We start from the raw sequence: 11,847 nt of genomic DNA on the forward strand, positions 1-11,847 counted from the left end.
AGAAATGTGCTTCCCTCACCACCTGCAGTGAAATCTGAGTGTGTTTGTGTGCTTGAAGCTAAAAGAGATATGGCAGGCCTGGATTAGAGAGGACGGAGGCGACACGAGCATTTGAGCAGAGCAATCAGTGACACAAGCAGGATTTAAATACGAGGCGAAGCAGGAAAATTGAGAATGCAAAAATCATCTCGCTGGAAATAAACTGCGTGTAAAATCTGACAGCACGAACAATAACATCAAAAGGGTCAAGCAGAAAAAAACCACACATGCACAGGAAAGAAATACAGCAACACACACAGGCCTAATGGGCTTTAATAAAAAGTTGCTGTAGATTTGGAGCTTTTCAGTTGTGGGTGTGAATAGATATGCATCAAATGAGCAAAGGTAAATGGAAATTGTCATGTACCACTGAGCTGGAGGGAGGATTTGGACCCAAAGTGCAGGATGCAGGACGCAGGACGTGAAAGCGCTTCAGCTTTATTACTGGTAACTTAAGAACCGCTGCTATAACTACCACATAGTTAATTATGACTTCTTCTTCTTCTTTCAAGAAAGGCAAGTTGCAAAGAAAACAGATTCCTCATGGTGCACTGAGATGTGATTTGCAGCTGCGTCATCCATTGCACAAACTGCATTTCTGATACAGGCTGTGTATTTGTAAAGGAGAGAATGGCTTGTGGTGTTTCAGTGAGAGAGAATGAATGGAAGCATGACACCGGAGCCGGCTCATTCAGCCTAGCGAAGGATCTATAGCAAAGCTGTGACTAAAGACAGACAGCAGACAGCACTAAAGCACTGTTACACAACAGGACCACATGTACAGGCCTGGGTGACAGGTGGGAGACTGAGGCAATGAATGTGTTACACAGTGAGGATGAGGCTAAGCAGAGGGAGAGATGCGGTACATGAAAGGGAAGAAGACCCCGACATGGGGTGAAGAGGAGGGGGAAACGCAGCTTACAGACAGAGAACACCGAAGAAACGCACAGAATTAATCACTCGTGTCAGACAAGGAGAACGGACACCGTGAATCATAAAATCTCAGTTTCGCAACTGTCTGAGATTAAAGGTACTTAAAGGTGAAGGGATTAATAACTACTCTGTAACCTATTTTCAAACCCAATAACTGACTAGGGTTGTGTGTTTGAAATTGAGGCGTATGGATAACAAAGGGAACGTTGAGAAATGGGACAGCTCAGTTAGCATTTCACAGTAAGTCAATAAGCAGTATATCAGAAAAAGCTAGCTTGGAGACAGTGACCGAATGAAGATGAGAGAGGCCATAACTACACAATAAATTGAGAAAAATGTCCAAATGGGAACATTTGGCTACAGCAGTTGCAACAGTTTATCTTCAGAGTCAAAGATGTCTTAAAGAGCACAATATTCTGGCAGCTTTACAAATCTCTGGTTTAAGGTGAGAAAACTAACACTGGGAAAAGCTACAAAAGTTGGTTAGCTTGCCGATTCTTACCTTTCTCATTACCTGCCTTTTTCTCCAATCTAATATTCACACAATATTTCTCAATAAAAGTTTCTACATTGAGATTCTCTGAAACACAAACACGTCGATGTGCACCGCTGCACAGAACAAAATGCATAAAAAGATGCTGGTGGGTAATTTACAAATAGTATCACTGCTCTGCAATCACACATGCACTGCAGCTCCGAACATGCAGATGAGAACAGAAATGTCAAATGTTGCCTGATTAGCTGGTCTTCATCTTGCCAGCTCTCAAGTCTAAGTGATTTAAAAGTGCAGAAGATGTGCAAAGGTGTGAATTTTGTTACATTTGCTGCTAGCGTGCGGGCGTTTCCTGCACGCTTTATCCAGGCAGCTCCCTTCCCTCCCTCCCTAAACCACATGGATTGTTTGCATTAATGTGACTGCATCTTAAGCAGACTACTCCCTGCTCTGTGCTACTCATGAGAAAGGATAACTGTGGAAATGATCCTGAACCGGATGTACCGGAAAACCGTGAAAATTGCTGTAATCTGAGTAGTTCCAAATGCATTTCACCTGGCACTGTCGGCAGCAGAGTATGCATCACAGCTGAGCAGATGATTCATTAAGCTGTTTGTAAAATACATAGCTGGGACGTTAATTAACGCATTTCCCTTTTTAAAATTACATATTGATTAAGTACAAATGCAATTTCTGTCAGTTTATCCATATCAGCACAATCTCTAAAAATCCAGTCTGGATCTAGGCTCTCGTTTTTTGCTCTTTTAAAAACCAAAAACAAACAAAAAAACCCCATCTCTTTCTCTATGCAACAGAAGCAAACTGTTATTCTCATCTCTCTCCCTGAAGGAAGGAAACGGTTTCTGTTTCAGAAGGAAACTAGATGTCATTCTCCACTTTTCTCTCCCTCAACAAAAGCTGCTTGTCAATATCTCATGTTGTCACTGTTCGCCAGTCTAGAAATAGAAAGTGATGGCACCATTTAGAGCCAAGTGTGAATACGCTCTGACATAAGGCCTGACAATAGAACAGACAGTCTCTTTTCACAAGCAACCCAAGATTAGACGGCCCACGAGGAATTCCCTGCTGGATAGATTAGTTCCACCGATGCCGCTTTCGGCAGACTATTGAGACACACTCTGTGTGTCTATAGGAAAAGATATGTCCGGTGGTTATGTGTCATATTATCACAATTTATCATTTTTTAATTATCAAAAATTATGAAAGAAGTCTGTCATGTTTTGTCTTAAGAGTCCCTAACTTAATCAAACCACCACCAGCAGAGAAAAGGCTCGAGCATTGGTATTTGGGAGGCTGTGACAATCACTGTTTATTTTTCACATGATGAATGACTAAGCAATCTATTGCAACTAACTGGACTAAATAAAATATCCTGCTCTTTAATCCCGCTAATCCCACTGTATGAATTGCTGAGATTCCTAAACCACCAAGGACAAAAAAATTCCTATACATTTTTTTCCTCAGCAAACTTTATGAATCATTTACTCATGGACTCCAAACCCTGTAAATGCTGAACAGGTTGCATAAAGCTTCAATTTCGTCCCATACTTTTAACCCTTTCTCTGCTGTCTGTCTAGTCTTTCCATCCTATCACCTCCTTTTCCTACAAATGGTGGTCACACGACGATGAACACCTGCTTAATCCAGAGGATTCCAACAGAATACCTGCCTCAGAACAGTAAAGCCAGCCAGTCCTGCTATTATCAACCGCTATCTCCAGCTCCTGCTGCCCGACCGCGACAACAAATCCCAAACACAGGCAGAAATATGCAGCAAACACACCACTGACTGAGAGCGCTGAGAAAACAAAAGTCACGTATGGAGGTTCTTTACTTTGAGGAGCACAAAACAGATGGTTAGAAACTGGGTTTAAATAAAGAGTGCCTGATTTGTGCAGCCACGTTGACTTTGTTTGACTTCATGGGAACTGCTTGATCAAACATAAACTTTGTGTATCAGTCACGCTCACAAATCTAAGCCATCTCTGCTGTATATGCCAATACTTATCCTGTTACCCTTGTGCCACAAGCATCTATTTATGTCAATATTATGCAAGTTTCCTGCCTGTAGTGAGGACTTCAAATCCATTTGTTGTTTTGGGAGATTAAAAGGTTCTAATCACAATAACACAAGACTCTGTCTGCAGACTTGTGCTCCCAAATAGCACTTTTATCCCCACAAAACCATTACTGTCATAATTAGGGTATTGATGGAGAGGGTGATATATGTCCTTGAGCAACAACGTGACATTATAAATATGCATTGAATGCTGTATAAGAGTTTAAATGTATTGCAGTGGTTTAGTCAAAAATCCCCCGTGCAGAGACAACATATTAACTGACTACTACTTGAATGACATCCAACTGATAGAAACCAAAACTTGTCTCTCTTCCTGGTGCTCTAATCTCTTAGTCTTTAAGGTTGATCTCCCACTTCTGCTGGTAGATTGTTTCAACAGGAATAACTGGTCAGATAACATATTTTAGTGCTGTCTAGACATGCACTGACCCTACTCATTCGCAATGACCAAGTGCTAAGATTAGTTAGCTCTCAAGCTTCCACCTGTATGAATTTATTGAAATGTGATAGCCCGCTCTTCCTGCTGTTTAGCAGCTAATTAGCTCTTTATCCCAGTCCAGTGTTCAGTGCAAATGTTACAAACTCAAAGAACTTTGAAGATAAACCAACTGGTAATCTTTAATTTGTTAATGTATCTTTTAAAATAATAATCCATGTCTAAGCAGAATTCAAAGGCAGCAACCCTCTCCGTGTGACTGTCATGCAAAGAAAGTTGAACGACCACTTACCCTTCAGTTTCTCCATCACGCTCGGCCCGGCTCTCTCTGCCACACGTCCATCTTCTCTCAGGTAACGGTCATCCAGGAATCCCACAGTGGCTCCTGATAGGTGAACCTTTCCTGCCACACCCAGTTGCTCCATCAAGTTAGCCAAATTGACATCATTTGACCATACGTCAAATTTAAAGCGTTTTATTCCAAGAATCCCACACAGGACGGTGCCTGTATGGACTCCAACACGCATGCTGACCGTCTCACGTGTCTCCTGGCAGAACTGCTCGATGGCCTGGATCATGCCTAAGCCCATCTCTACACAGCAGTAGGCGTGGTCCGGTCTGGGCTCAGGGCAGCCTGCTATGCAGTAATAGCAATCACCCAGAGTGCTGATCTTTTCACAACAGGTTAGCTCACAGAGCCTGTCGAAACGTCCAAAAAGGTCATTGAGAAGGCCCACCAAGGCCGGTGCCGACTTGTTGGCAGACATTTTGGTAAAACCCACAATGTCTGCGAAAAGGATGCTGACAGGGTCCATGCGTTTCATGTTGAAAGGCCTAAATATTATCTGCCCACTAGGTATTGAGGTCTTTTTGCGTTTGTGATTGTTGTGGGGGTTATTCTTGGAGTTTGTGACACTTTGGGATTGTGAAGCTCCACTGCCCCCTCCGCCACTCACTGAAACTGCTGAGGCTGAGCAGGCACCAGAGGAATATCTCTTTCCAGAGTTCTCACCACCGCCCTCATCGTCCCCCTTGCTTCATCAGCTCGTCTGCGACCGGTCGCGGCATGACTGAGTGGATCATGCGCTCCTTCAAGGCCTTCTCCACCTCTAAGTCCTTGCCATGCATGATAGCCTGGCCCACTTTGAGAAACGTGCTGCGAGAACGCACGTCTGACATAATGAACAAATGGATGCCAATCACATGGGCACACAAATGGAGCAGAGCTTTGGCGGGTCCCAGCCAACGGAGAGTGTCAGAAGTCTTTTGAAGGAACGGCAGCCATCCTAATGCCTCAAATAATATAGAATACAGCAGCCCCAACATCACAGAGGCATACAGGCGGACATGGAGGACACTATATAAAATCAACAGCACCTCCATGCACAAAGAAAAGGTTCCCACAGAGGAAATACAAGGGGATGAACATACTGGTGTGCTGTCCTGTGAGGGATGTGAGGCATTCCCACCACCGGCCCTCTCCAGCCCAGTGTAGCCATCGGTTTGTATCTGTGGAGCTAATGTGATGGCGAAGGTAAACGCTATCAGGAGCAAGGAGGTTTGGTTGTACAGCAACGTGTATGACTTTGTGAAAGTAAACAAAAAAAGGAGCACTAGTAAGACTAAAAAGAAGGCTGTAGGGGTTAGGAAGGTGACGGGGTTGCAGCAGTCACTTCTGACCCCAAAGTACACCCCCCAGACCACAGATGCTACTGCCAGGTAGAACAGCACATAACGGAACTGCCGCTGGGTCTGAGGAAAGCACCTCTCTTGGCACGCCTCCTCCAGGATGGGAGAGTCGAACTTGGGGTCCCAGCACTGAGCAGCAGAGCGTTCAAACAGTTGCGGTACCTTCCTGTGAACCCTGGATGTGGAGGTCACAGCCGGTCTGGAGTCTGCCGAGCTGCAGCTGGAGGAGATGCTGCATTTGTGGGTGTTAGGGTTCGTTTTATTCACAGCCCCACGGGCAGCAGCCCCTCCTCCTCCACTGTTGGCAGCCCTCAGGGGCTCATGTTGATGCACACGTGGCGCGCTGTTGGTAATCCGCACTGTCACGGCGCCGTCCCCGCTGGAGTCGCATGCCACCTCCGTGTCACGCATAAGAAGCTGCCGATGATGCTGTAGAGTGGCCATATTGACTGGTGTGACGCGGAGACGAGGTGTCAGATATTAATATTTTATGTTGATATCTCCCGATGATTGCTCAGGCAATTAGACGCGGTGCGTGGGCGCCGTGTGTGCACAAGTGGCACGCGGAGAAGGGAGGAGGCGGCGGTGATGGAGTGACAAACAGGCAGACAGAGGGGAAGCGAGAGCAAAGGTGTTTGTTGGAATAATCACACTGCATGAATGGTGAGCACGGGACAGACGTATTTGCTACGCACGCAGCAGCCCGCACACTCACTCACATAAGACGCGCCGTTCCAGTTTCTTGAGCAGTCCATTATCCGACCCCGGGTTTGCGTCAGTACTCACATTACATGTATCGTTCTCCAAAGAGGCTCTGGGTATGAGCCCGGCTTTCTCCCCAGCTGCGGTAAAAACACCGTCATCACTCTTTCTGCCTCCTGAATAGAACATCCTTCTCGGAAAGGAGCCTTTAGTGATGCATCTGTTTTTGTGCCTTTATCAAGTCGGCCCTGTCGTTACATGACTGGAAATGACCTCCTCTGAGTGTGCGCAATATTTCGGTACTACTGACATTACAGTTAGATGCCGTTAGGGAAAAAAAACCCTTACGAGTTCCCTCATTCCACAATAGCACTGTTTGTTTGATAGGGGGGGGAAAGCATTCAAGGCGAATGTTTCATTGTGTGAGCAGATGCTAGATTTAGACTGTCAACAGGCGTCTGGCTACAAAAGTTACTCTGTCCCTTCTTATCTCCACAACATGCGGATAAATGATCCCTTTACACTCCTTGTTTAAAAACAACAACAAAAAACCCTAAAATCTGTGTTATGAACAAGTAGTGCTGACACAAAAACGCGTGGACACTTTAAATTCCCTCATTATAAAGGATCAAAAGAAGTAAACTGATTTCAAAAAAGTAATGCATAAGCTTTATTCTCCCTTTACACAGAATGTATGTTTTTAAGTACTAAATATTTGAATTCTTGTTTGCCTAAAATAAGGGCAAACGTTTAATTCCCTTATTTCCTTTTTAAAGTTTGAGCTCTGTAATGAATGCGGCTTTACCTTCCACTACATCCACTGTCATTGCATGGCTCAGGCTGCTAAGGATTTGCATTTCTTATTCCCATATATTCCCCTTTTATCTTTACAGCGGGCCCTTGCAAATATTCCACACCGAGTTATTTCGCAGTCCTGTCCAGTCCAAAACCCAGATCATAAGAGGCCTGACAGGCAGGCCTATTCCCACGGATCCAGCCCCGTCCTTTCCTGAACTCCCTCTCCGGATCTCCACCGTTTGTTTCCCCTCTGCCTTCCAAAGAGGGGCTCGGGGAGGGGGTATGCGCTATTCAAAGACGCATGATCAGAACAGAGAAGAGCAGAAAATAGGCTACCATCCGCTGGCCCAAATTAGCGTAGGTTTGCCTCTGCTGGGAGTGTCTGCAACTTGTTGCGCGCAGTTGGCAAAACATACAGCTATGAGGAACACCCTCGGTCGGAACAGGCTGGTCTATAAATAGTGATGATCAAAACTGTTGCAAATAACAACACCGACAGCGTGTAACATCTTAATGCTTTTCTTCTACCTCCTCTGTAGAAAACCAGAAGCGCCAAAAGCAGAAAACGTTCCCGGTTTTAAAAAGTCGCAAAACGTGTGCAAGTCGTCAGCCACAAACCTCCTCCACTTTCCAAAAAGCTCCCAAACTTTTATCCCAGGCCGTATTTCCTGCGTTTGGAGAGGAGACCCAGTTAAGAGTCTCTAGATATTTGGAGCTGAGGCTGGATTTCCTCCCCTCGCATTCCCTTAGAGCAAAGAAGGCGAAAATCCCCAGAGCAATACAGAAAACCCTTGGATCTCCTCGGTGGGATTAAAAAAAACCCACCCACCAAACAGCGGTGACTTCTAATCTCAAGCAATTCCTTAGGTCTGGATAGTGCTAGTTTTCGCTGGCATGTGTGTGTCCAACAAACACAACACTGTGCGCTCTGGCTGTGGTGCGTCCTCTTCCGTCCGTCGTTGGTGCCACCCTTTCTCTCCCCCCTCCTGATAAAGCTCTCTGCTGGAGTTGGTGTGGTGGATATAAACACATACAGGTTTGTGGCTGCTTTCGCGGTCTTATCCAGGCGAACGTGGTATCTCCTCTCCTGCAGCTTCCAGGGGTCTTCGCTGTGACTGAAATCCTCGCCCCAGCTGGTGTGCTGGTTGTGACCGAGGAGCCTGTAAAGCAAACCACAGTTTAAAAAACATGGTTTCCGGTCTTGCTTTTCAAGAAACGCAAAGACAGTAAAACATTTTTCACCCCCCCCTCCAAAAAAAACTTCACCTCGCTGCTCTGTAAAGGATAGTGACTCCGAAAAAAACACGGGATAGAAACAGGATCACTTAAAAACGCACGAACAGCATTTTGTAAGTTAAAGTTTTAAAAAAAGAAGAAACGTTTAAAGCTGGGGAGGGGTGGGGGGCAGCAGGTTTTCACAATAAAAGCAGCGCACCACTTACACCTAAATAAATATAGTACCTTAACAGTATTTTGTCCATGGTAGTGTTTGTGGCGGTTTCAGTTAAAAAACAAAACAAAAAACAATTTGTTATTCACAAACAGAAATATCATTTATCAAAAAACCCAGAAAGGTATGCTGTCGTTGCCTGGCCTAGTTTGCAAGTTAAGCCAGTTTTAATGTTCTTCATTAAAAGGAACCATACAAAAATGTTATAAATGTAATATATATATAGCTACAGTAACACTTTATTACAAGTACTTGGTTTTTATGTATTTAACTGGAAAATAAGTAACTCAAATAACTAATCAAATAACATAAGTTTTCCAATATTAGTCAGCACTCACCTTAAGCTAAAAGCTAAAGTATAATTAACCTCATATCAAGGTTACAGGCAGCAACAAACCTTTTAAAAGTGATCTTAATTTACCATAAAAAATACGACACAATTGCCAAACCAGATTGATCACTTTAACCTAGACTCTGTTACCTTCCTCGATCAGTGTTTGTTGATTGGTGGTTTCTATAAATAAGTACGAAGCTTCGCTGCATCTGGTCAGAGGGAATAACTGAATGCTTAACAAGCGCTGTTAAATTAACAGTTTGTGCTTATAAAGCATTAATTACAGTAACATCCACAGAAGAACAAGATATTAATCGGCGTGGTTCCTTTTTTGTTTAGCTTGAAATATCATTTCCTGACTGTGGATATCCTGCACCACACTCCGTCATATCTGATGTGTCTGTTAACTGGAACTTCAGATGAGTCAAGTTTTCAGGTTAGAAGATCAAATATGGCAGTCTTTCCTATTATTACCATTGATTAAACCGACAGTTAATTACTTCAATGCTGGCCTTAAATAGGGGGGAATGGGTTTGACATGACGGTATGCATGTGGGACACTAAAACCCGTATTCAGTATTGGGTTATACTATAAAATACAACATTTTTTTGTTCTGGTTAGACCTTGTACATCCTGTCTGATAGTAGCAGAACGTCTTACTTTGTCTTTGAAACAAATGAACTGCTCTCAGTGCCTAACTTGTGCATCCTGATCCACATCTATATTTGTAGAGTCCAGCAACCAAACTCTTCAGATTAGTCTGATGTGTAGGAAAATATGATATCTAGCACTTTTTTCCAGTTGTAAATTACTAATGTTTGCAGTGCAATCAGATCAGAATCACATTACATTCGTCTTAAGTTAAGAAGTACAGTTATGCTAAATTTGATACCATGCTGGGCAACTGTGTAACCACAGTAGCAGGGCTTAAATTCACACCAATCAAATTGACTACAATATGTATGAATTAGGGAATTAAGGACTTTTGCAAAAGTCATTGAAAAGTGGTTCCACAACTTTGACATTTGACACAATAGCAATTATCCACGGCAAGTTTGTGGATTAATATCAAATGTATTTTTCTTATGTCTAAGGTGTGTTGACTGTCAAGGATCAGTAACGTGTGCTTTGCTATTGTGCACCACACTGTGTTCACTGCAGCTGAATCAAATAAGCGTTGAGCCGCACGTGAATAAGAATATGATAAACAAGGTAATAAATGTTTATTATGCTTATTTAATGCATTTGTGAATCTTTAAAGAAGCAATAACGTTTTAACTTTGAATTGAAGCAAGTTGCCCTCTGAAGTGTGTGTGTATGGCATGTGGGTGGCGTGTGCATGCTTGTGTTCAAGAGCTTACAAGAGAGGCCTGTTTGAAGAGCTGATAAAGCTACGCTGATAAGTCTGCGCTGACACTGTGCACGGCCCCGTCTGTCAACTCAGCAAACACAGATTATGCTCAAACACAGATGAGGATGTGGAGCACATGCATAGGTGAGTTTGCACTGTACCGTAAACATGGCTGCTTTTGCATATTGACCACAGCAGGGAAATTAAGCTCTTCTAAATAGAGCTCAGCAGGCCTGGAAGGGTGAAAACACATTTTTGTTGTTGTGACTTTTCACAGCAAGGTGCTAAAACTGCAGTGACAATCAGCATGATGTAAACGTTTACCTTTAAATATATCCCACTTTTGAAAAGCCTAAAATAAAGACATTCTTAGCCTCGCTATTGTCATATGGCAAAGTCAGTCCATTAATCTGCGTCACCCCACCACACTGCTCGACTCGAAATATCTCAGCAACTGCTGGATAGATTATCCTGATATTTTATAAGGAAATGTGTGGTGCTGTTGCAGTGAAGTGCACACGCAGTGATCCCCTGATTTTTCACTTCATCATCATCAAACTGTGGTCTGTCTGTGCTCCACTTTTCTGTCTTTTTCTCCCCCTTACCCCCAAAGAGCAGATGCCTGTCCCTCTCTGACTACAGTTCCACTGAGTTCAACTTCAAGTTCACTTTATTTGTCATTCCAACTGTATTAAAACACACTGGGATAAATTTGTGTTTCTCCCAGTCTGAGTGCAAAATTGCAAAACTGAAAACCACTCCAAACAAGACAGACTTCTACAATAAAGAGACAGTACAAGGTCCTACAGTGCAACCAATGGTCTTCCTGTTAAAATGGACATTTTGCTCCCCACTGTTGCCAAGTATTTGCTCATATACGATTGCCTGATTGTTGGAGTTCTTCCTCTAATATTCTATGATCTATGAACTGGCACTATACAGATAAAAATGAAGTTTAATTGACAGATAACCGTAATTTGTGTGATTCTTTGGGTTAGTATCAAATATTCCATATGCCTTACCATTTAGAGTGAATGAGCCAACTTAAACTAACATATTAAACATGACAAGCATGCTTTCTTTGCATTAGTATGGTAGCAATTCCATGTTGGAACAATCACACTCAGGCGCCTAGCACGAAAAATCATTTATTTGATCTAATTCAGACAAATAGTGGTAAAAACACACCGAATCACAAGTAAACATGTAGAGTGACAGTCTGGAATAAAAGAAAGGCGAAAAAAATAAGTGAATGAACGACAAGTAACTTGAAATGTTGCTTGTATGCCACCATCTACACTAAAGATGAGTTTGTTTGGAGTGTGTTGTCGAGTCACTTTTTAAAGTAGTGTCTAAGTGGTCTAGAGCATTGATTATTCAGCTCAGTTTCAAGGTTTCATTGTGTGCTTTTGAAGCAGCGAGACACTGTCGCTTGAATTGCCTGAATTGCCTCTTTGTTTAATTTCATTCATCGCTGAACAGATCTGCGATGTGGGCGGTGATTTAGAAAAGCCGCGCTAA

At 43.2% G+C, this 11,847-nt stretch overlaps 1 protein-coding gene across 1 annotated transcript in view; it reads right to left on the minus strand.

Annotated features, from left to right (window-relative positions):
• The window catches only part of adcy9 (adenylate cyclase 9), a 44,258-nt gene extending 35,881 nt beyond the window's left edge, over positions 1-8,377 (minus strand). The window contains 2 exon segments of the mRNA XM_040004785.1: positions 4,294-5,032; positions 5,034-8,377. Coding sequence (XP_039860719.1) covers positions 4,294-5,032; positions 5,034-6,134 — 1,840 coding nt within the window. The 5' untranslated portion in view covers positions 6,135-8,377.
• Positions 8,378-11,847: the final 3,470 nt, after the last annotated feature.

Source organism: Simochromis diagramma, unplaced genomic scaffold (genome assembly GCF_900408965.1).
Source record: "Simochromis diagramma unplaced genomic scaffold, fSimDia1.1 OVJJ01000487.1, whole genome shotgun sequence".
Classification (NCBI taxonomy): Eukaryota; Metazoa; Chordata; class Actinopteri; order Cichliformes; family Cichlidae; genus Simochromis; species Simochromis diagramma.